At 38.1% G+C, this 25,927-nt stretch overlaps 2 protein-coding genes across 17 annotated transcripts in view; one reads left to right on the top strand and one right to left on the bottom strand.

Moving 5' to 3' along the window:
* Window positions 1-5,361, bottom strand: part of LOC105475378 (membrane associated guanylate kinase, WW and PDZ domain containing 2) — a 1,478,421-nt gene extending 1,473,060 nt beyond the window's left edge. For 15 of the 16 annotated variants that reach the window (XM_011730573.3, XM_011730572.3, XM_071093993.1 and 12 more), the window contains exon 1: window positions 5,057-5,361. In XM_011730573.3, the coding sequence (XP_011728875.2) occupies window positions 5,057-5,357 (301 nt within the window). In that variant the 5' untranslated portion in view covers window positions 5,358-5,361. The remainder of the gene's footprint in view (window positions 1-5,056) is intronic. The other variant, XM_071093997.1, reaches the window with a different exon arrangement.
* Window positions 5,362-5,594: 233 nt separating this feature from the next.
* On the top strand, window positions 5,595-23,467 carry LOC105475373 (uncharacterized). Its single transcript, XM_011730569.3, has 3 exons — window positions 5,595-5,690; window positions 11,421-11,490; window positions 11,573-23,467. The coding sequence occupies exons 1-3, from the start codon at window positions 5,595-5,597 to the stop codon at window positions 11,707-11,709; spliced, it is 303 nt and encodes a 100-aa protein (XP_011728871.2). The 3' UTR covers window positions 11,710-23,467.
* Window positions 23,468-25,927: the final 2,460 nt, after the last annotated feature.

The following is a 25,927-nucleotide window of genomic DNA, read 5'->3' on the forward strand; positions in this document are numbered from 1 at the left end:
TATGAGGTGCTTAATTTCTAGCTGAGAAGTAAAAGTTCAACAGCATGATACTTACTCTCAACTACAATGATGTATTAATATAAGAAGTATAAACTCTTAAACTTAAATTAATAAATTCTAATAGGATTTCTATGTTGTCAAGTTTAGAGTAAATAATTCAATATATTCACCAATTCTTTGGGAGTAAACACATGGGGTATGAAGAAAATAAATTACTATGTAAAAATAAACTATGTCTAAAGTATAAAATAAATACAAAATAGCAGATGTTTACATGGAAAGGCAGGATCAGTGGGAGTTATTTTTAAAAGGTGAAAATATGTTCCATTGTATTTATTGATATTATCCTTCAAATAAATTCTTTTCAAATAAAATATTTATTTCATTATGCATAAAAACCTTAAAATACAACTTGCAAATTACTCTGTATTAGTCAATCATTTCATATTTTTCAGTTAATGTGAATTGAGTAAAATATCTTGAAAATTAAAAACACCTCATAATGTCACTAGCTCAAAATGACCAATATGTTTGCAATAGCATTTACTAAAATCTACATAATGCTTGTCACCTGCCAGACACTATACGATTTAAATACATAACTTATCTAATATTCTTAAGGTACCATTACTACCCCAGGTTAGTTATCTTGTTCATATAGCTAGCACTAACTGACATACTCAGGAATCAAAACTAGGTGGTCTACTTAGGAGAGTGTACCTTTAACCATTGCTCTACCCCACCTTCTGAGGAAAATGATTCTGCCAGGGTCTGCTATATATTTGAAAATCATTACTTAAACTATAATCAATCAGAGATGTCAAGTGTGAATATGCTTTTCTCATTATGAAAGTGAATTTGTGAGTTACAAGCAATGAAAAGGAAAGTGAGCATAATAAACGTGCCAAAAGATTAAACAGTTCAAATGTCAAGAACAGAGATAGTACAGATAAAAAGCAAATAATCATATTTAACATTTGAGGTCATACCATTTAAGTTATCTACACCTACCAAAAAACTACATTGATATCACTTATAAATTATGCTCCAAGAGAACTGTCTCATTAACCTTGTTAAAAACATTAATGGTACTTTATTTGTAAAACAATAAACTCATCAAAATGTTTAAACAATGTTATTGTTTATTAAACAATACTATTCATATATCTCACATTTTTATGGAAAAAAGTCAATCTTTACAGAAAATTTGACATAATTTGTTTTTACCTTTTCAAATACAAAGAAGTATAGAGATTTGACTCTATTATTTTAGCCTGAAGTCAGTCAAGAAGAAAGTATGACTCTTAATAAATGTGGATCTACTTTCCTTTGAAGGTATCTTTGAAAGGAGCAGTAGGAGGGAGAGCAATGTAGATCTTCTCTAAAACTGAATTTCAAAGGATTTATTTGGCCCATCTTCCACATGGGAAGAATTAGAATTTTTTTTTTTTTTTTTTTTTTTTGCCTTTTATTTCCCATTGTGAGATCCTAAATGGGAAAATAAGTCCAGGTTATGTAGGTCTTTATGCGGTATTACAGGCATTAGCAGCCATAGTGCAAGGAATGTAGGACACAAAGGCCTGTGTAACTGGCTGCTGTGAACTTTAGTGGCAAACCTTAAAAAAGGGAAAAGAAAAAGGAAAGAAGACCTTTAGCACTCCATATAGATCTCAACATCACTCAAAAAACTTTCTTCAACTGGGTCTGATGCATTAATGAGATCATAGAATTACTGCTAATTTAGCATTACATCCTTTGGTGCAGAAAGTTTATTATAATAAATAAAATGCCATCATTCATAAAAAGTAATTGGGTGTGACAATAAGCCATATTTTAATATGTGGTTTATTACTGTGTGGATTAAAAGCAGAAAGCTTAAATTAAAAAGAGAATTCCTTGAATTTAATTAAACAGTTTTAAAAATTGTTTTGCAGGTAAATAAACAGTGTAGAAACACTATGAGATATATATATATATACTATGTAATATGTCTTAAAATCCCAACAACTCACCTCCTTTTAAAATTATGACAGATTAAAATTATGATAACTGTAATGTAAAATTAGGCAAACAAGTGAATAAAAATTGAGTAAATAATGCAATTTTACCTGGTGCACTTAGTAACAATATTCTTATTATTCAAATATTATCTTTTCTTTATAAAATCTTCCTTAAACTATGATATGCATGTAGTTTCTGTATAATACCCAATGTTGGAATGAATATTCAAAAATCAATCTCATTAATGTTTTAAAAATGCAACTGCTAAACAAATATGGTTAAGTTTTTCAGCTATGCTAGTTTTTTGCCTCTCTCAAAATATAACTACTGGGCCAAGAATGTCTAAATGATTTTCCAGTAAAAGACATCTGTATTGAAACCTAAGACACACAGGCACTATAGTAAAGCTTCTGAAATTTTCATTTTATAATCATAAATAAAATTAATCTATGATTTAACAAGGAAAAGATTAGAATAGCAATATGAATCATATTTAAAAGAAAGTACAAGAGAATTACTTAGTCCACACAAGGTAAAAGGAACTTTTTTTTGTTTTGTTTTTTGTCAATAGTGATTCAGGAGATGAATCAGGTTCCTATGGGTTTCTGTGAATATCATTATACAAATTTATCATCAATGAACCAGTGAAGCACGAAACAGGGTTAATATAGAATGAAAAGAGAGTTTCTCCTCAATATATCACTTTATAAGCATATATTCTAGTTTTAAAAGCAATAATCTTCCACATAAAATTCAATACAAGAGTGATCACAGACCACATTAGATCGAATTATGGCAGGATTCAAATAATATCGAATCCAGGTCCTCATCTTATATAGGAATCCGTGGCATATGATCCTTTCAGCTTCTTCATGGATACCCACAATGATGGGAACTTCATCACAGGGTGCTCACGAATTGTTGGAAAACTCTGTTAGAAAGCTCATGATTTAATCAAAGTAAAGCGGCTTCATCCTTTAAAATTTCTCATAGATTTATCACCATTTTGTCCTGTGGGCTATCACAGGATAGTCAGAATTCCTTTTCTTACCTGATAGCTTTTCGCTATTTAATGATAGCTTTTATTCTCACTTCTCCAAGTTAAGTCTTTCCACTGCGTTTCATAGAATACATCTATAATACACAATAATCTTTCTTTCTCTTTTGAATTTACTCTTTGCTAATGTGAGTTTGCCAACATCCTCCTCAACCAGGCGTGCTCAGAATTGAACACAACATTTAAGATGTGGTGATCATTGCAAACTATAATAGGTCATCCCTTTGTAGGACTCTATTAAGTCCAATTTAATAACACTTAACTTTTGCAGCCATGTTCCACGACAAATACCAAGCATTTGGCCAACAAAACGATGCTCATTAGTTGCGTAGTGGACTTTTTGTACCCAAAGATCTTAACATTTATATCTATTCCTATAAGGTATTATTTTCACGTCGAACATGTTAACATGAAGCTTTGTATTTGAACCTTAGGTATCTTATCTTCAAAAATATCAAGATACTCTATTTTCTTTTCTACCAAACTCATATCCCTTCAGTGTTGTATAGTATGGAGCTACGTTGACTTATAATAGTTATCTCAATTTATTAATACTCTTAATACTCAAGAATCCCCAAGAAAAACATTTTCTTGTATGGCAATTTACATTTGAGAAATTTTGTCCAAGACTCCTTTTTCTCTTGTTTACTTTAAAACAAGTTTTTTAGAGAATAATTTTACAGTGCAGTACATCTCCGTAAGAGCGTTTCTTGGTAGTTGATCACGATTAAGTGGCAAAATGCAGGTAATGACATGCTCAATTCCACCTTTGAGTCAGGACAAACAGTGTAACATCGACGACAACAACAACAACAAACCCTTAGGCTGATATGCCTGTGCCACAAATATCCATACATACCGCACATGAATTGTGCAGTGAGGAAAAAAAAAAAAAAGCTACTACTTTATTCTACTTAAAGTTGTCCTCTATTCAAACTTTTATCTCACTCTTCTCTCCTTCTGCACCATAATTTTCTTTCAAGCAAAGACAGAGAGTTCTGGATGATTCCAGTCTCTCCAAATCTACATCACAGCCTCCAATCGAGGTTCTTTAAAGTCAGGTTGGAGCTGAGGGAGCCTGGGCTGGAACCAGCAAGGGTTTCATCCAGCTCCTCCTCCAAAACACGCCCCCCAAATCGGAGCCAGAGGAGAGCCCAACCACAGAGAACTTCCACTCTATGAGGGCAACCTCTGAGTAAAGTCCTGCCTACAACCATTCATCTCCTCCGACCCCCGCCCAGCACTAGACCGCGCTCCTAGCACCGCGCCTTCTTCCGGAGCCTCCTCCGCTGGGCTGGCTAGGGGTGAGCGCAGGGGTTAGTCAGTGCGCACGTGACGCGCGATGCCCACATGACAAGACCGTGGGCGGGGGAGGGGGACAGCGGAGCGAAGAAGGGGAAAAGTTACAGAAGACCCGTCAAATCGCCCAAAGCAATTTGTCCCTTCCCTTCCTCGCCAGCAGTGGCTCACGGATCCCTAAGGGACAGCTGGGAACCCAGGCGTCTCCAGCCCAGCCCCAGAAACGCTGGACGCAGTTCTCCGCTCACCCCACCACCCTCTCTTCCCAGACCCGCTGGTGATGCCGCTGCACCCTAAAGTTGCTCCTTCCTTCTTTCTCTCCCTTCCTCCCTTTCCTTGTTTCTTTCTTTCCTTCCTTCATTCCCCAAAAGCTCTTCATCCACTTAGGGTGATGCCACTGACGCACATTCAATTTGCCCCAGGATCTCTGAGGAGGTCAGACCAGGCCGAGCACCTTCCAAAGGGGAGGGTCTAACTGAGCAAACAAAGTTGCACGCCACACCGCAACCTGCCCCTCCCCTCCCTTTAGCCCCCAAGTGGAATCCCCGGCGAAACTCACTTGCACTGCGGGTCCCCTCTGGCCCCTACCCCATCATCGCGCAACACACCCCTTTCAACATGCGCGCCCACCCTTTCATTGCCCTGCGCCCCGAGCGGTCCCACCGCCCGGCAAAACACTGAGCAAGCCGCTGCGCTCACCTTGCTTGACACACTTGAGCCGGAGGGGGTCCTTGCAGTGTTTGATCACGGCCAGCACGTCCCTGATGGTGAGCCCCGCCACGGGGGTCTCGTTCACCTCCAGCAGCAGCTCCTCCGACACCAACTTGCTGCCGCTCTCATAGGCCACCTTTCCGGGCTTCACCTCCCCCAGGTAGGGGAACTGTCCATTCTCGGCGCCCCCCTTCAGTTCAAAGCCCAGCTGGCCCTCCGGGTTCCTGCCAATGACACTCTCATGGACTTTGCTAGTCCAGTGGCTTTTCTTTTTCAAGCTTTTGGACATGGCAGTGGGGTGAGTCGCCTCAGTTCCTGGGGCTCCTTGGGGTTGGGGTTGGTGGTGAGAGAATGAGGATGGAGGAGCAAGGGGGCCCAGGGGGAAGAACAGCAGACTTTGCCTTCTCCCCCCTCTATTCGGTGCTTTCCCTCTTCTTTGGATGGAGTGTGGACGAGGAAGGGGGAGGATGAGAGGGACGGCTGGGCAGAGGTAGGAGAGCTTGGGTGAGGTTGTGCTGTCCCTTGAATGACACTCAAGGCTGTGGCCCCGCAGCAGAGGAAGCGGTGGTGGTGGCGTCGGCGGCGGCGGCGGCGGCAGCGGGAGCTAGCAGTAACCGAGCTGGTGAGCGGGTGCGGTGGGGGTGGGGAAGGAGGGTAGGGATGCCGGGGGCCACTCCTGCGTGGTGCGAGTGGGAGCGCGCGCGCGCGCCTGGGTGTGTGTTGTTAGCTGATATCCATGGCAGCTGCAGTGGCAGGGTGCGTGTGCGTGTGTGTGTACTAGTTGTACTGTACTGGCATAGGGGAGGAGGCAGGGGAGGAGGGGCGCGCGCGCCGGGTGGGGAGCCAGGGAGGGCTTCGCCGCTGCCTCCCTCCCTCCCTCCGCAGCTTGACCCGGTAGTGAAGGCAGAGAGAGAGGCAGGCTGGGTCCGCCTGGCAGCCTACGGGAGGAGGCGGGAGCCGGGAAGGAGGGGAGCCGAGGCCCGGCGTGGGGAGGCCGGCAGGAAGGGCCTCGAGCCAGTGCGGACCTTTCTTCAGCCTCTGTGCCGCCGAGCCGCGCGCCAGGCTGCTGTGCGAGGAGGACGCGCTGACTTCCTCCGACCTGGGCTCCTATGGAGCAGAACTAGCGGGACCTGGACTTTGGCGCTCCTGGTGCCACATCTCGGGCTCTGCGAGCCTCCTGGCGTGGGATCCTGCCGTGAGAAGGAACTGGGGCGGGGGACCCGGCGGGGCATTGCGGGAGAAGGCCTGGGAGCCCTGGGAGACTTGTGGCCTGGGGGAGTTCACTGTGTAGAGAGGTTTCATGTCTTCCTCTATACAGTCACTTATTTGTCTCAAAGTTCTCGAAATTCCCTCTTAGAGAAGGAGAAAGTTAGAGAACTGGAGGCTGCGTACCCTGATTGCGCAGAGGGGAAGCAGCCTCGCGTTCCCCCGGGCAGGCCCCCTCCCGCGCGTCCCGCCAGTAGGGGAATTTCGCGGAGGGTTGCGGTAGTCTAGTGAAAGGCTATCCAAGGGTAAGGGGCTTCGCTTTTCCCAAGCAGGGGAAACAGAAAGGGTCTACAGGGCTAGGGGTGGAGGTAACGGATGCAATGAGCAGCCTCCGCAGAGAAAATGGACAATTTAACTAGGGACCTGCGGCCGAGAGAAGGCAGAGGCGCTCCCCTGCCCATGAAAGCCACCAGAGTCGGCTTGTACCTGGGGAAGAAACCTTAAGACGATCTGGCCCAACACTCCTTTAGTCACAGAGAAAGGGGAGAAGGCTCCCGAGAGTGAAAATGGCACAGTCGGAGCTGGAACTCAGCTCGCTGACCCCAACCAGTGTTCCCTTTTTTTCGCCAGGTTTGCATCCAGGAGAGGGGAGGATAGGGGCAAAAAAGGATGCAGGGAGGCTGCTGATTTCCACAGGAGAGCTATTTTCTGTGAGACATTAACAGTGATTTTTTTTTTTAAATTCCTGTAACTGGTAAATGAATTTCATTTGCTTAACTTTTAAATGATATGTTTCAGACAAAAAAAAAGTTGCACACCCACTTATCTCTTTAAGGCAGAGGATGAAAAGCACTGAACAGGTAGGATTCTTAATGTCTGAGATGAAGGTGATGTCGGAGGCAAACAGTACAGTTAAAAATGTTGAGTCGACACAAACAGAAACACCAGGTTTCAATCCAAACTCTACTGCTTACTGAGAATGTGATCTTGAGTAAACTGACTTTCCTGAGCCTCAGCTTTCTTAGTTGTTAAATGGACTTTAAAAATACTAATCTGTTAAGACTGTGATGAGAATGAAATCAGGGAAAGCAGGCACAGCAGTGCTCTCCTGGCACAGGTGAGTAGGCGTTCGAAATGGTAATTCCCTTCCTCTTTCCCTCTTAGGTATAACTTACTACTTGGGGATGAGGGGGATCAAATGTAGTCAGAACTGGAAGAGATCTTAAAGATGATTTGTTTAACCTTGTGTCTTTTTTCACTTGAGAAAACAGATCCTCCATAAGTTGGCTGCACTAGTGAAGCTTATTCAGTAAGCCAGGGGCAGTGCCAGGATCTGAAGCCAGATCTGCAAGCAATGCCCAGGAGTAGGCAAGACTTGATAGCAAAGCCTAATCTCACCCAGAGAAGTTGAGTGTTAGCATTATGAGGCATAGTTCTAAATAGAAACTCATTATGAGAACCGAATATTTATATTGTAAAACCAAATGACAAGCTACCATTCATGGAAGATACTAATATTTATTAGGTTCTAACTACATGCTAGATGTTGTTCTATAGGCTTTACACATAATACTTCATTTCTCCTGACATTTTGATAAAGTAGGTACTGTATCTCCTTTTACAGGTAAGGAAACTGAGGTATACAAGGATGAACTTTTGCAAGGCTACAAATCTAGTTAATGGTGAAGGTAACATTCAGACCCAAGTGGTTCAGCTCTAGACTTTGTCTCAGTTAGTGAATTGAACTCTCTGTTCACTTACCATGTGTCATACCAGCTCTCAGTATGTAGTGTCCCAAAAGATTGGGCCTGCGCTTTCTTTCAGGGGGCAATTAGGAAAAAAGTAAACAAATGGAGCAGGATTTGGGCATAACAGCATGCTTCTCCCATCCCCCAAATCCCAGAAGTGTCACTGGGGTGTGTGCCAGTTAATTTAGCACTCTTCAACTTCACAGCCACCCTTCTTTGCCCTAAATTGTGACATTAGAGTTGAAATCTGTAAACGTCTTTATGGTCAGTTGGCACAATGTTTAGGTTTGTCAATAGAAGGTGCTAAGGAAACACTGCAGAAAGAAAGGGGCTCCTTTTCTTGGTTCCAGTGCTTTCCTGCTTGCTCCTACGGTGTGGTGGCCAGTGAGTGACTTTCTGACCAGTGGTGAGCAGGAAGGCCATGTTACATAATCTTCAGTAAATTTGGCCAGTTCCCTAGTGTGTGTCTTTCTATGGAGTGCTGCTGGCATGTCAGTGGAATGGCTTCCTAGCAAGTTTTACTGAAAACACAGCTGATGGTTTCCTCAGCAGCCCAGTGTGTGACACCTTAAATTTCTGGATCATTAAGTGGACCACAGCCATATTATTTCCAATGAGGTCCTACTCTCAGGCTTAGTAGGGTGGCGGGTGGGTAGGGGGAAGTTCTTCTTAGTTATTCTCTCTTTGGGTACTCTCCTGTAGCCTGACAGATAGTGACTATTCCCAACAATCACTATTGCTGTGTTCTTTAGTGGGCTTTTTTCCTCTCCTAATAGTTAACACGCTTTGACTGGATCTTGATTGATAAAAGTTGAACCCTGAGGAAAGCACTATCCTTGGAGTCAGAAATTGGGATCAGACTATATTTTTTCTCTCTATTTTGGTATTCCTCACATTCACTTTATTTACCCTTTTTGGATTTTATGCTATGTCAAGAAAAAATTATTTCATCACTAAGCACTCCAAGTGTAGAGCAGAACGCTAAATATTGCATACTATTCCAGAAGAAAAATAGTTTAGGAATCCTAAAAGCCAAAGAAAGAAAGATATGAATGCATTCAGTTCTTAGAAGAGTTCTATGGGATAGATGCTTGTGGCAGACATGGTCTCCACCCAAATCTCCTAGGATCCCTTTGGTTGAACTGAGTATCCTTCCTCTAGCTTCTGCATTCTTTTGCTTCTTGCAGGCTTCCCCGAGACTCTCTTTGGAGGAATGCCCAAACACTACTAGACCCACTTTGTCTACTGACTCAGAGAGCCAGACAAAACCACCTGCAAGTTTACTTCTTTCCCAAGATGCCCTTTGCCAAGGACTTTCCTATAGAGTATAAAAGACCAGCCCTCTTGCCTCTAGTAGCAAGAAAACCTGAGGTGTAATTTACACTCTGAGACTCCCCTGTAGAATTATATTGATGTTAGGATTTTGCCTGAAACCTCCTTCCCTATCTTGCTTACTGTGGTACATGATTAGTTTTTCCCGATAGCATTTCTATAATAAATCACTTGCAGAAACAATCTTCATCTCAGAGTTTGATCCTGGGGATCCTGACTTAAGACATTACTATTCTTTCTTTGTTTTTTTTTTTTTTTTCTTTTACAAATGAGGAAACTGAGGATCAGGGCTTTTAAATTGCCGCAAATCACACTACCAATAGGAGGTAGAGTTGTGGTACCTTTTTTAGAGGGACCATTATTTTGCTGACTACAGTACTGTAGGGCATACAGTGTCTTATCCACACTGTTTCTGAGTCCAGTCTGTCAATATCAGTACTCCACGATTATTGTGTTTGTTTTTCTTTCTACCTTTTATCTCAAAAATCTCTATTGTGATGCAAGAGACCTTTCTGAAACCTCTCCTTTTTTCTGTGTTTAAAACCGCCCAGTGCCGCCCAATAAATACACAGCAAAGTCCAAACTCCTTATCCTCCTTGGATCCTCCTTCCCACACTTTTTAACTGTTCAGCCATATTTCTGCATGTACTCTGAGACTGGAATCCAGGGCAACAAAGCTAATGTGGGTTCTCCAAGATTAACACAAATGAAAGGAGGCCCCTTTATGCCATCTATTCTAGGTTCCTTGGAATATAATTAAAACAGGAATTTCAACATTGAAATGTAATGATGTTCAGATAAGGACAGTAAGGTACAGTGGCTTGAGCCAATCTCCCACCATGTCTGGGGACTGGGACAGCTGACCCAGGTGTCCTACCTAAGGCTCAGGCCTGTGTCTTCACTTCTCCTTTCAACCCTTTACTTCTTCCAGAGTTGAACACCTTACTTTCCTTGGCTCACTAGGCCATTTCATGGTTTGTGTTTGCCCGAAATGCAACCCTTTCCCTGCCTGCTCACCCTCAAAGAAATACCTCTGGGCCCACTTTCTTTCTTGGAAGCATTTTATGATTCTCATTTCTGTTACCAACACAGCTTTTATTTATGTCTCCATGTATCCTTTGCAGAAACACAACTTTCCAGGTTCTATGTTTTATTTGCATTCTTAGTGTCTGGCACATTGTCTGACACAGTGTAAAAGCTCAGTAGAATTTTGCCTGATAGCAGATGTGTCTAAAGTGAGGGTGTCCAAAATTTCATTAAATGACCACTGCTTTAATATGAATTCTTGGTTAAGGCAGGAGAATCGCTTGAACCTGGGAGGCAGAGGTTGTGGTGAGCTGAGATCTCACCACTGCAATCCAGCCTGGTGACAAAGGGAGACTCTGTCTAAAAAAAAGAAAAAAAAAGAAAAAAAGAAAGAATATATATATATATATACACATATTTTCTTTCTATAAAAATATATATATGAATTCTTACTGATAGTATTAAACGATTATCTCTTTACACTCATAGTAATGTCTTACAATAACAGAATGCAGGAGGGCACATATCAATGAAGAAAAGACAAAATATACTTATCCATGAAACTGAGGTTAAGAAACCAGTGTCTTCAAGAGCTGGGGACAGCTCTGCATAAACACTGGGTCTATGCAGACTTGAGAGATAGTGATGACATGGTGAGACACAAACTCGATCTATTTCATAGTTCGTCTGTGATCATTCCTATTAATAAACTTATTTTCACAACTGTTTCAGTATTCACACAAAAATGTTAACCCAATCTGCAATTATACCCCTTGAATGTAAAATAAAACAAAAGCCCACAAAAAAAAAAAAATGAATCCACACTTAAAAGGTGGATTTATTTAGCACAGTATGGAGTTTCTTAGACTTCTCTGCCACTGTCTCTAACAATGACATACTCAACCCCACAAAAGCAGCTTTATTTTGTCTCTAGTTTTCATCTGCAAATTCATGTGGATTTTAAATTCTACTCTTTTGTAGGTTTGTATTTGTACTATTATAAAATGTGACTCTCTTTCCAAACTTTGCCTAAATTGCAGAATGATTTTTCCTGTTTATTCAGTGGTTTCCAGCTTTCCTGGCCCAGTCCTGGATTCTGCTCTTTTGCAGGTTTGTATTTATACTATGATAAAATGTGACTCTCTCTCCAAACTTTGTCTAAATTACAGAATGATTTTTCATGTTTGTGCAGTGGTTTTCAGCATTCCTGGCCCAGTCCAGGGACACTGTGAGTGTGTCCAGCTTAAGTCCAGTAACTGGAAATACAAGCCCAAGTTCTGGAGAGTTCGAGCTGCAGAGATATATATATGGGGACACTTTCAACCTTGACTCGTTGGCCATAACCAGCAGAGTGGAAAATAGAAGAAGAGGAAAAACATTGAACTGCAATGTTATAACATCCTTTACTAGGCAGAGAAAAGAGGAAAGACCAGGAAAGAAAACTGCATTACAATGTGAAAATGTAATGTTGAGAAATTCAGGCATCTTGGGGTTAGTGAGAAGTTTTAGGGGCTTGGACTCTTCAAATCACATGTACAGAAATGTGTATTTTATCTGATATCAAATGACATTTATAGTGCTAATCTTTATCTCAAGACTTCACATCTTTTGGTGATTGCATCTTTTAGGTTTATAGCAGTTAAGTTTGCATGAAAGCACCAGGGCTGTTTCATTTCAGTCAAGAATAATGTTCATTGATTGTGCTTCTGCATTTCATACAACTATTTTAGAACTTGTTTTAGTTTTATGAGGGAATAATTGGTCCAACTTCTATGTAACTCAGGAATTTACTCTCAAACAACACTGTCAATTAGTTACCTATCTCTCTGCAAATGATCTGGGAACATTGAGAGGAAAGGAAGGAAGAGGCAAAATCTGACCACTTAAATCTAAGCATATTAGATCATTTTGGTTGTTAGAAAGTCCTGAATGATGTGACACGTTCTTGTAAAGCATCTCTTTGCATAGATTCATGGCCCAAACAATATATAAAGAGTGGCGAAGGAACCGCAGTTGCAAATAGTTCAAATCATTGCTCCATCTTAACTCTGCAGTTCACAAAGTGTGAAGAAATTTGATCATCTCAAAAAAGATAACAGGAAAAAAAATAATGTTTTGTTCTGTGACTTTAAAGTTTTGCAATATTTTACGTACATGATAACGGGTACTTTAATAAGAACCCTTGATACTTTTGTTATTGTATTCAATATATGCTTATAATACAACAGGATCGTATTGTTTGGGATTTGGAAATATATTCTTTCTTATGCAATCTTATGCAGTGATACTGCTTGAATATAATTACGTGAATTTATCTTTCTTTTTTTTTGTTGTTGTTTTGCACTCTACTTATTTGGTGCCTGTCAGTCTTTTATCATCAGTTTATATTCTACTAAACTCAAAAAGACAATCTCATACCTTTTGTAATTGTAGGCATTCCTTACTAGATTTTTAAATAGACTTCAAAAATTCAAGTACTTTGATTTAATGCCATCAAGTAGCTGGATCTATCCCCCCCCACCCCCCGCTTTTAAATGTTAGTGAGTAGTTTAATTTCTGTCACTTTCTAGTTTGTGAATTCTAAATCTTTTAAAACAATCTTGCCATTTTTCATGCACTTATCCTTATGGAAAACTCTATGAAACACTACTTATCTCTTACTTTTATGTTTTAAACTACTTTTTTATGTTACTATTCCCTCTGCTTTCTAAATGCACATATTAATGTATTCTTTTTATTCTCTGTAGCTCTTCTCAGTATATGAATTCAGTTTCCCATCAATCCCCATACAATTTTAAAAAATAAATGTTAAGTATTCTGTTATTTTAGTATGATATCTAGTGCCCATATTCTAATTCTGCCTCTTATTTTTAAAATAATTGTATTATTGATTTAAAATGACAACAGTTTCAATTTCAAGAAAGTGAAAGGAAACAAAGGAATAATATTATGGGTTTAATTTTTATCAGTGAACTTGTAGGTGAAGAAAAGGTTTTGGGAAGGAAATGAACATATTTTACTGCAAAATAGTAAGGAACAATCAGATGTGTTTTCTAGTTTCTGGAAAAGCATGTTTCAAGAAATTCAACGACAAATTCATCATGCTTGCTTAGATTGTTGAGAAGCAAAAGTGCTGATGAGCACTAGGAAGCAATGAGAATGTAATTCTAATCATACTGTTTTAATACTTTTGCAGAACTCTCCAAACGCCGCTCTGTGTGGATGTCTTTCAGAATTTGATGAATACTAGGGGTCTTATTCTGCCCTTTTCTCTCTACCACAATATATACATTGTATCACACACATATATACACAGTATTTTGTGTGTGTGTATATATATAGTATTACATGTATTGCACACACATACACATTTTCCAAATATTACATGTAATTTCACGTAATTTATAGACCTATTAAGGCCCAACCATTTTCTTGGATAGGGGATTCTTTGGAAGTCCAGCTTAAATAAAGCCCTTATAGAACTTTTTTTTTAATTTATACATAATCACCTACAGTAACATTATCTACTGAACTCTTAGTACATGCTACCTGAACCTTTTATCACGTTTCTTCCTGGCTTGTATTACAACACTGTTGACATATCTCAGCCTCACTTCTAGGCTTCTTTGAGAGCATGACTCATGTTTGTATTCCTCACTGAGGTTGAATGAATAAGAGAAACTACAGTAGTAGGAAAAAAAACTGCACATGTAGATATCAGTGAATATGAAAGGGTCAAATGAATCTATTATAGTAAGCACAAAATCAACTGACACCAACAAAGTAAACCCCAAAATTTTAATGGTATTTTAATAGATCAAGAGGAACAAGCAGATTGCTATCTGGGAAGTTGGTAAAGTTTTGAGACAATTGTCTCCTACTTTCTCTATCATGGGGAGTAATTTTAAAAGAAAAATGGAGGGTAAGTTTCTCTGAGAGAAAATTGTAGCTTAAAACAGGTCATGGGATAATTAGAAATAATTTAATTGCTTTAGAGGATTTTAATCTTTCAACTGCTCTCAATTAGATACTAAGGCAATAAAAGAATCAGGAGGTTTGGAAAACCATTGTCTGTAATCTCTGAAGAAAAGTGGACATTAGGGGAGTCAGTTGAAAAGCGAAGCTATCACCATTTTCTAAAGAGGAAAAAGGTGAACCTCACAAACTATAGATCAAAAAAATAGGACATCGAGAGAAAGAATATGAAGCTCACATAGGTTCACAAAGAATGAGTCAAATCAAACAACATACATTTTTATTTATAAAGCATGACTTGTTCATTGTCAATTCATGTTAGCTTAATAATTAGGCATTAATGCCATCACTGCAATGCATATGTCAGCAATGAATAATCAAAGGCCAGGCTTCCATCATTCTGTTTAATATCTTCGAGTAATGCTTATGTTTGCAAATGCTCTTTTAACACATTCTCCATATGCAGCCTGTCCAGCACTGCACACAATAGACCTGTTACTTCCCCCTCACAAGCACTCCTACTATTTCATGTGTTTATCCAATTGACTTCTCCTGCTGGTGCCTCATATCGAATTTGTAGAATCACACCTGCTCCTTTTTCAAAACTCTTCTGAGTTTTTTCTTAAATAATTCACTGACTCAAAAGCTGTCAGATATTTGAAGACTAGTTGCAAAATTTTAATATTATAAATGTATAATGTAAATGTAATCAAGATTTGTATAATGTACAATGTACGTTGGTAAATAAAAGTATGCTGTGAATAAATACATATACAATTCAAAATTTTACATAAATATATGATACAATGTAGCTCATATTCTTTTTTTTTTTTTTTTTGGTGGGGGGGTACGGAGTCTCACTCTTTCACACCCAGGCTGGAGTGCAGCGGCACAATCTCGGCTCACTGCAACCTCTACCTCCTGGGTTCAAGCAATTCTTCTGCCTCAGCCACCTGAGTAGCTGGGATTACGGTGCTCCGGTGATTACTGGTCCACCACCGTGCCCAGCTAATTTTTTTTTTCTATTTTTGTTGTTTTTAGTAGAGATGGGGTTGGTCAGGCTGGTCTTGAACTCCTGACCTCAGATAATCCACCTGCCTCGGCTTCCCAAAGTGCTGGGATTACAGGCGTGAGCCACCGTGCCAAGCCTAGTTCATGTTCTTTAAGGACGATTGTGAATATTTTTATGTCCAGTTAATTTTCATTAAGATATTGATCAGTTAATAGCTATATATGTTCTATAAATCCTATCTAGTTTCAACCTTAAATTGTTTGCATATACTAATCTAGTTTATTGTTTGCATATATTTTATAGTGTAGAGATTAGGCATTTTAATAAAGTTTTAAAATTTCCAGGACATAGTGCTAATGACTATGCTTCCTACTATAGGCCACAATTTTTTTTTCTATTGTCAACAATATTTTGATAAGGATAATAAGGAAATAAGGAAATGTGTCCTTCATTTGTTAACAATAGGTGTTCAAGAATTTTAAAATGAAAATTGAAGAAGTAAAAGACACCATACATTGAGTTTGTTTGATTTCATGGCTTCAAGAGTTCAATAATTTATTGAAATATTTTACAGACCAAAGGAACAACAGATATATTGCATTTGTAAGCCCCCACATATTTTAAAGGATAATGGTTTATATATGAAAATTCCCTAAAGTTTACATTTCATCAGGAAAAGCTAAATAAAAGAAGTTTACATTTTCCTAGGACTAATAATAAGATTTATTTCCCAATCCTCTTCTCTGGAGACAAATGTAGGTCTCTCTTGAAAAGCAGAAAGATTTGCATATGAGGTATGATTTAGAGGGCTAGAAACATCTTTTCCAGTCTCCCCAAAATGTTTCACTATGTTTTATCATGCTATCTGATAATTTTGCACTGAAGTTTTCTTTCTGAGATAAGAAAATGCAAATATCTCTGAATGGGTCTCTTTGCTTTAGTCATACTCACATGGCTACTACTGAACAAAATATGTTCATTACAGGATGAAGGGAATGTTGCCAGCCAGCAAATCCCTAGAGTCTGCACCACACCAAACGTTGCTTAGCAATTTCCACGATGTTCTGTCTAATTTGCAAGGATCAAGGAGATGTTTGTGTATGTTACATAAAGCTGTAAAATTGGTATTTATTGTATGTTTCTGTATTGAAAGCTTTACAAACAAAGGAAATGGAAAGTTAACAGGTGGATATGATAGTATGGTGCTACTTTAGCTGGATGGTAAGGGAGGGCTTCTCTTAGGAAGTGTTTTAGGCCAGGACTTGAATAATGAATAGTATCCAGTCATACAAAAATCTGGGGGAAAGACTTTTCAGGCCCAGGAGAAATGAACTTCTTTTCATGCATACAAGAATGAAAGTGAACATTACCTACTCTATGTCCTGAAGTGGGAAGTTGGCTTGCCAGAGAGTAGGTAATTTTCACTTTGATTATTTTATGCATTCAATTATACTACTACTTAGGTTAGTTCATAAGGGCCTCCACAATTTGGTTCCCACTTAAAATTTAAAACTTTCCTAACCCATTCCCACCATATATTGAGCTAATCCATGCATTTGTGACTTTGCGTATGCTGTTTTCATTGTTTAATATTCTTCTCATGCATTCTTTCTTTCCTGATAACGAACTCATCTTTGAAAGTCCCCTTCAAGCATCTTCTCCTTTAGGAGGCCGCTTCTCACTGTCTCCTGCCTATGACCCACTGAATTGTTCAGTTTTTAAGCTGCCATTGTCTTGTGCATTTGACACATTGCTTTGCAATTACTGATTTACATGTCTGCTTTTATCACTGGTGAGGTTCTTTAGGAGAGAGACATTATTAATTCATCTCTGGGCACATGTGGTCCAACATATTAAAAGTACTACAGAGTGCTATTACTATGTAGTATGTAGTATTAGTAGCAGTTACTCAACAAATCATTTTTAAATAAGTGAATATAATATATTTTTGTTATTATGATTTAACATAAGATAGAATTTATCTTCAGAAGTTTCCATGATATATCTGTTCTAGTTAAAAGCCAATAGCCATTAGAATATTACCATCATTTAATGTAAAACAATAAAATATTAAATACGATAGTTCATATTTAATGTGAACTAAGCTCATGGAAATATTGTGTAAAGATTGAGTAATTATTGACATACAATTTTAAATTCAACTTTTCATATAGTATACCTTATGATATATTTTCAGCCTACTTTTAAATATATTGGCATTGAGAGCCAGTTACTAATTCGTTGAATTCATTATTTCTTTTTAAGTTATAGAAGTAGAATTATGTTTGAGACATTCATTATTTTTAGTAGAGACAGGGTTTCACCAGGTTGATCAGGCTGGTCTCGGTCTCCTGACCTCAAATGATCCACTGCCTCGGCTTCCCAAAGTGCTGGGATTACAGGCGTGAACCGCCACACCCAGCCACCCCTCTTATTCTTTAAGTACTTCCTTGTTTTCTAATGTACAAGATGTTCCATATTATTTTGTTATTTCTCTTCCCCAGCTCTGGAATCTGCCTTTCCTTCAAGGAGCCTTGGTTCTTTCTAGTGACAAATTATATTTAGAAACCAAGATCTGGGTATTTGACTTGAGATTGCTATTGGCCATTGTTTCTAGTCTCTTTCAGTAGACAGAACTAAGAAATGTAAGAAGAAATATTTGAATGTATGTATATGTAATATATTAAGTACATTTAAACATATTAAATTAATGAGTTCATACTAATACTTTCAATAAACCACAATTCCCTTTTCATGTTTTCGAAGGAAAAATATACATTGTCTGTATACAGTGGACATAGATAGTAATAATACTGATCTAGAAAAGAGCAATCTTAAATAGATCCCATTAATAAAGATAACATATCTTGGAATTCTAGATATTAGAGAGATTATCTAGAGCTGTGTTCTAGATATTTTATAGTAGATCTTTGCTGTGCTGTTTTGGATTTGTGTTGGAGTAGACAATCAGATGACAAAAGCTCATCCCACATGGAAAAATCAAAGCATTCATTACAGAGAGAATTTTGAAATAAATGCATATATATGTACACACACATATATATATGTATATGGGGGTTATAAACAATGAAGGAAATAGTGACACTATCTATGTGGGAACAATACTAGTATCCTCCCTTTGGGTGAATCCAGTAGCTACAGATGCAATTCTGGGGACTCTGTTTAGCAATAGCTTAACTATTGCTTGGCTACAAGTATGGATAACTTGTTCAAAGATAATGAGGAGTTGTAAATATCTAAATAAACAGGATTTGCAACATAAAAAGCTTTGTGACTATGTGTCTGAATTCTTAGAGTTTTCTCCCAGCAAGACATTGGACGTGGCAGACTTTTCTGTAATGGTCCATCTCGCCCTATTTCATGAAAAGCCAGAGCTTCTCTACTTCGTTTACTAACCCCAAATATATAAATTCAATAGAAATAGCAGCCTGTTTTTACTGGTTTATTTGCTTTATCTAAAAAAAAAAAAGGCATAAAGTCTGTTTTGGATAGCATAACAAAACAAAGGTTCTCATTTTAATAATGCATCATATATATACTTGGTAACTATTGCATAGTAATAATTCAATAACTTGAAAAATATGCATGTATATTGGAAGAGGCCACAATTATTATAAAAAAATAATTTGACCAGTATTGAACAGTGCAAATAATAATTATTTAGAAGCTTTTGTGCAACAGATGCCATATGTGTTACATTTTATTTGATCATCAAAACAAGAAAATAGTCATATATAATATTATCCCCATTTCACAGAAGAAACTGAGATTACATAATTTGTTCAATTTGACCAACTTCTTATAACTAATACATAGCAGAGAGAAGGTTCAAACCTCGTTGGGTTTGACTCCAGACCCCAGCCTCTTTTGAGTGCATCATAAAAGCCTTTGGTCTGCCCGTGGCCAGTAACAACTTTTACTAAATTGATTTGTATTTGTAAAAGGAAGTTATTTGCCTATTTTGCTTTTTATTTGTAAAAGGAAGTTATTTGCCTATTTTGATGATCCCCAGTGTTTTTAACATCAATAAGTGTGTCCACCACACATGATAGTTTTTGATCGTTTTTAATGTTTTGTTTCCATGATTACAAGATTAAAAAACTATTAATTAGTGATACTTTTAATTTTGATTTTATTAATTAAAACACATCTGTCTCCACCGGAAGAAGAGCACTTGTGACAATAGCATAGACGGCTTCATTTTGAGGAGTAAATTACAATGGAACGTGAACCAAAGATACATAGAGAAGGCATGGACCACACAAATGTGATTGAAAGCTGGCCTGGAGTCATCCTAAATTGACTTTTTCCTACAGGGCCCCTAAAAGAGAGTAGAATCCCAACAGATAGAGTCTATGGAGAGATAGACTGCTGAGACCCACATCAGTGAAATGCAGGCAAGGAAGGGATCCCTAGCAAAGAATAGCGAGAGGAATGGATGGTCTGAAGAATGCTGAAGGAACTGAAACACTCTGCAAGGCAAAGAAGATCCAGTATTAACTTTGACCCCTGCCAAACCCAGGCAGCAACAACGGCGGCTCACAAAGCACCAGCACGAATGTGCTTTCTTGTGCCCCCACATCTCTTCCCTTCACCATCTTGAACCCTGGTGTCATCATAAACCATGTAAGTTAACAACTGAGGAGGTGAAGAATGATATATTGAGAAAATAGAAAAGTATCTGTCTAGACCCTACTTTCATACTGTAGGTCAGCCTTCTGTAGCATGGCAGATTAGGCAAGTGCAGAGGCCTTAATTGTGAGTGAAAGTTGGAGTTTTTATTCTGCTCTGGCTATACCTATCAGTTTCAAAACTGGAGTAGTTTAAGTGACTACAGTACCAGGAAGATGTTATTACTTATTATAGCTATGGAGAACTGACCAAGATTTTACCTAGGGGGAGGAGTATCACCCTACAGAGCAGATTTGAAGGGACATTATGAGAGAAAACAGTTACTTAGGGTTTAATGTTGCCAATTATGTTCTTTAGAATACCTTCATATATTTATATGCCTATATATCATATAACTAAAATATACATTTATCCGTATGTGTGTGTATCATATGGAGCACATTGTCTTTTGCAGGGTTTCTTTGTTTTAAATGTCTATTTGGTTATTTTCTTGATTGAATCTCTGTATGCTTTTCTCTTCAATGCTGTAGCTGTAAGCAAATAAGGTAAGGACTTTATATGCAATATTCTACATGTTTTCTTTCATAATTAGAGAATATCTTATTTTATCTAAACTTCATGTATCACGTGATATATGTGACACCCTGTCATATATCATACTTGCATGCAAATGTTTATGAAACACAAATCATCTCAAATCAACAGAATCAAAATTATATTTGAAAAATGTATTCAATAAGATATGTAAGATGAGATAGAATTAATTCTAATTGAATTCACAGAGGATTTGAAATTGGATGTAAATCTGTAATAACAAATTACATATGAATTACTATTAGATTTGCATTCAGGAAATTGTACTGTGTTCACATAAGAGTATCACTTAAAGAGAACATTAGAACAGATACCCTATTTTTACTTTCTCGTCTCTTTTCCTGCTCTTTTTCTTCCTCTTTTCAATAACCTAAATGTCATTGAAAAATCTCACCATCTTAATTATCAATATTAAGACTGATTTTGAGAAATGTAGAGAACCTAGGATTTGCATTTTAGTGGAATATAGAATATAATAAATATTTTTGTGTGTAAAATATTCAAGATGTAACAATTTTAAGATCTTAAAAGTCATCTATCGAATACTGAATTTTAGATGTTAAGGCTAGGAGAGATATTCAAAAACAGCTTCTTTACAGTTAGCTTAGAGATTCAGTGTTCTATTGTCAGCATGTGGGCATTAAAAAAAAGTCATTTGATACATATGCATACCTGTGCCATGTTGGCGTGCTGCACCCAGCAACTCGTCAGCACCCATCAACTCGTCATTTACATCAGGTATAACTCCCAATGCAATCCCTCCCCCGTCCCCCCTCCCCGTGATAGGCCCCGGTGTGTGATGTTCCCCTTCCCGAGTCCAAATGATCTCATTGTTCAGTTCCCACCTATGAGTGAGAACATGCGGTGTTTGGTTTTCTGTTCTTGCGATAGTTTGCTGAGAATGATGGTTTCCAGCTGCATCCATGTCCCTACAAAGGACACAAACTCATCCTTTTTGATGGCTGCATAGTATTCCATGGTGTATATGTGCCACATTTTCTTAATCCAGTCTGTCACTGATGGACATTTGGGTTGATTCCAAGTCTTTGCTATTGTGAATAGTGCTGCAGTAAACATACGTGTGCATGTGTCTTTATAGCAGCATGATTTATAATCCTTTGGGTATAGACCCAGTAATGGGATGGCTGGGTCATATGGTACTTCTAGTTCTAGATCCTTGAGGAATCGCCATACTGTTTTTCATAATGGTTGAACTAGTTTACAATCCCACCAACAGTGTAAAAGTGTTCCTATTTCTCCACATCCTCTCCAGCACCTGTTGTTTCCTGCACGTTATCCACATGTACCCTAGAACTTAAAGTATAATAAAAAAATTAAAAAATAAATAAATAAATAAATAAATAAATAAATAAATAAAATCCATCACAAGAGAATATATACAATCACTACGATTCTTTTTTAAAGAGAGGGACAACGTAGGTAGAATTGTCTTCTTGGTTATCAAATTATCCTATAAAGCTATGGCAATGGTAGTATTGGTATATAAATAGACAAATAGAACTGACTAATGTATAAATGGAAATTCAGTGTATGATAAAGGAGCACTTCAAAATGGTAGGAAAAGGGGCAGGGTACAGTGGCTCACACCTGTATGTAATCCCAGCTCTTTGGGAGGCCGAGGTGGGCCGATCACCTGAGGTCAGGAGTTCAAGACCAGCCTAGCCAACAAGGTGATACCCTGTCTCTATAAAAATACAAAAATTAGCCAGGCATGGTGGCACATGCCTGTAGTCCCAGCTACTTGGCAGACTGAGGCAGGGAAAAAAAAAATAAAAAAAAGTCATTTGAAACTGATACAGGTAATTCACTCAAAACATTCTTAGATTTTGGGCATACGTGCTGCAACTTAGAATTTAAGTGTTGTCCAAAAGAGATTAGTATTGGTCATAACATGGACTGTAAAGCCACCATTTAAATGAAGCATGTAAGAAAGAATATTCTAGTACACAAAAGTTATTAATGGCCTAGAATGACCTCCTTCTCACTCATATGATGAAAAGAATAAAGTACATAAAAATGTTTGTTGCAACAGCTATCCATAAAAAAAGAAAACCCTCCAAAATAGCAAAATTGAATAGGTATCTACAGTCAACTTTATGCTGAAAATGCCTAGAAATACTGACTGTGGTTATATAGCATTCTGAGACCAATGAATCTTTAGACAGTACTAATTTCCTACCCCAAAGCTATTCTCTACTTCCTTCTTAGTGACAGAGCTCCTTTCTGCTCAAATTTTATACCAGATAAAATATTCACCTACTGAGACTCCCTGGCACCAGGCGTGCTCATGTAATAATATAAGCATAGGCAGTGAGACTAGGTATGGACCCATTAGGGGCTTCTTAGAATGTCTTTGCTTTTCTAATATAGACAACCCTTTGTCTCTTTCTGTTTCTCCAGCCTATAGCACAGCTGATGAAAGAGAAGCCATCTTGCTGCTATTTGACAAACATGAAGATAAAAGCTTTCCTTTAAAGATGGTGGAGCAAAAAGATAGAAGGGGCCTAGACTCCCTACCTTCACACTTCCTCCTATGAAAGCATTGCTATTATTATAAGGTTAATCTGCCAAAACAGACTTCCATGTCATATGCTTAAATGCATCAAAATTCATACAATATACACTAAATTGGTAAAAGTATCCATTTTAAAGGATTAATCTGAGGGACCCACAGATACTTAACATAATCAACTCTCAGAAAAAAGAAAATCAGTTATTTCATTGTGATTTTGAAGCTGATCTTTTATGATCTTTTAGTTATCAAACTGTTAAATACATTTTAACTTTCAAATTTTATGAATAAAGGAGATGAATCCTGTTATTTTCTCAGTGTTAGAGTGATGATGTTTGTCTTGTGTTCGTATGTATGCACACAAATGTACTCAAGGAGCCTGAAGGGGACCATGACTTTCTGGGCACCCAATGCTACTTATCTCTAACTCCTCCTTTAAATCCAAGAAGCCAAGCAATGACCTTCTTTCTCACTCTTGGACTGCTGCTCTAGCTGTCAGCCACTCTGAATATTGAGAACAATTAATAGCCAGTGATCTTTAATTTGGGAGGGAGAGTAATATAACCATTTCACATATTAGTAATTTAAGCCCTAAAGTGCCATTTTTGTACAAAGTCAATGCAGATGCTGTCTGCCTTGATAATAAAAATGGTCACTTTAAACATCACGTAAGCCACCCCATCACATCCTCTCATTGAAATGAAGGAAGATGAAAAGTTACTGAGTTAGAACAATACTTGAAAAGAAGGAAAACAACTTCTCAAAGTCTGGATGCTGTTTCTATGGGAACTGGCTGGACTGACAAATAATTGGAGGCCTTTGCATATCTTGCCCCTCAAATGTGAGCAGCACTTGGGAGGAAGAAGGCTGAACAAGGCTGCATTTTTGACCCACTACCCATCCCTAATATAGAGATTTAGGGATTTTGCCAATCACAAATTCAAACAGCTACCCATTTGCTGAAACATAATTTAATTTTAGTGGTAGCTAGGAACATTGCCTCCTTAGATTTACTACCCTCTGTTAACCATCAAACACACAGAAAATGTGGTTCCTTGTAAAACAATATGAATAAAGAGGGGTTGGGAAAAATGTTACATGGAAACTTGCAATGTGATATCAACTGTAGGCAAGGACAGTACTTATAAGCAATGCTTGTGAGGTATATAAGATTCTCAAATACTGTTTCGGGGGGTGGGGGGAAGAAATTTAAAGACAACAATCTGAATGATCCAGAAATAAAGTATCATCCTAGAAGACAGAAGCTGGCAACAGATTAGGATTCCTTTTCACTATAGTCAAGCATACTTAAAGCTAGAAATTGTTCAGAAAGTTACATGCATTAATCTGCCTTCTGCTTTAAGAATACAAGGAGGCTTCTGTCAACACTTAAGTAGGCAGTGAGAGATACCTACAGAAGCCTATATCCCTTTTTTTTTTTCATTTCAACTTTTAGTTACAGGGAGTACACGTGTAGATTTGTGACATGGGAATATTATGTGACGCTAAGGTTTGGAGTATGGATCCTATCATCCAGGTAGTGAACATAGTACCCAATAGCTAGTGTTTTTAACCCACTCACCATTCTCTCTACCCTCTAGTAGTCCACAGTGTCTAGTTGTTCCCATACTTATGTCCATGTTTTCAGCTCCCACTTACAAGTAGGGACATGAAGTATTTGTTTTTCTATTTCTGCATCAATTTGTTTAGGATTATGACCTCCAGCTCCATCCATGTTGCTGCAAAAACATGATTTCATTCATTTTTAATGCATGTGTAGTGTTCCATTGTGTATATGTACCACATATCCTTTATCCAGTCTACTGTTGATGGGCACCTGGGTTGATTCCCTGTCTTTGCTATTGTGAATAGTGTAACAATGAACATACGAGTGCCTGTGTTTTTCTGGTAGAATGATTAATTTTCTTTTGGGTGTATACCCAGTGATGGGATTGCTGGATCAAATGGTAGCTCTGTTTTAAGTTCTTTGAGAAATCTCCAGAGTGTTTTCCACAGCAGCTGGACTAATCCATATTCCTTCAACTGTGTATAAGCATTCTCTTTTTGCCACATCTGTTGTTTTTTGACTTTTTAGTAATAGCCATTCCAACTGATGTGAGATGGTATCTCACTGTGGTTATGATTTCCATTTCTCTGATGATTAATCATGATGAGCATTTTTTCATCACTTGTATTTATTTGTTGGCCACTTGCATGTATTCTTTTGAATAGTGTCTGTTCATGTTCTTTGCCCGTTTTTTTCATAGGGGTTATTTGGCTTTTGCTTGTTTATTTGTTTAAGTTCCCTACATATTCTGGGTATTAGGCCTTTGTCAGATCCATAGTTTGCAAATATCTCCCCCACTTCTATAGGTTGTCTGTTTACTTTGTTGATATTTTCTTTTCCTATGCAGAAACTCTTTAGTTTAATTAGTTCCTACTTGTCTATTTTTGTTTTCGTTGCAATTGCTTTTGGAGACTTAGCCAGAAAATTTTCACCATGGCCTATGTTGAGAATATTTCCTAGGTTGTCTTCCTGAATTTTTATAGTTTGAGAAATATTTAATCTATTTTGAGTTAATTTTTGTTTTGGTGAAACGTAGGGGTACAGCTTCAATCTTCTGCATATGGCTAACCAGTTATCCCAGCATCATTTGTTAAATAAAGATTCCTTTTTCCATTGCCTGTTTTTGCTGGACTTGTTGAAGCTCGGATGGTTGTAGGTATATGGCTTTATACCAGTACCAACCTTTTTTAGTTACTGTGGCTTTACAGTATAG

This window comes from Macaca nemestrina, chromosome 4, assembly GCF_043159975.1.
Source record: "Macaca nemestrina isolate mMacNem1 chromosome 4, mMacNem.hap1, whole genome shotgun sequence".
Classification (NCBI taxonomy): Eukaryota; Metazoa; Chordata; class Mammalia; order Primates; family Cercopithecidae; genus Macaca; species Macaca nemestrina.

Bases quoted from the DNA above. Each gene is read 5' to 3' on its own strand.
- LOC105475373 (XM_011730569.3), top strand. From the start codon at position 5,595: ATGACACTCAAGGCTGTGGCCCCGCAGCAGAGGAAGCGGTGGTGGTGG. The intron at 5,691-11,420 runs GTGAGCGGGTGC...CCTAAATTGCAG, and splicing joins AGCTAGCAGTAACCGAGCTG to AATGATTTTTCCTGTTTATT. The intron at 11,491-11,572 runs GTTTGTATTTAT...ATGTTTGTGCAG, and splicing joins TGGATTCTGCTCTTTTGCAG to TGGTTTTCAGCATTCCTGGC.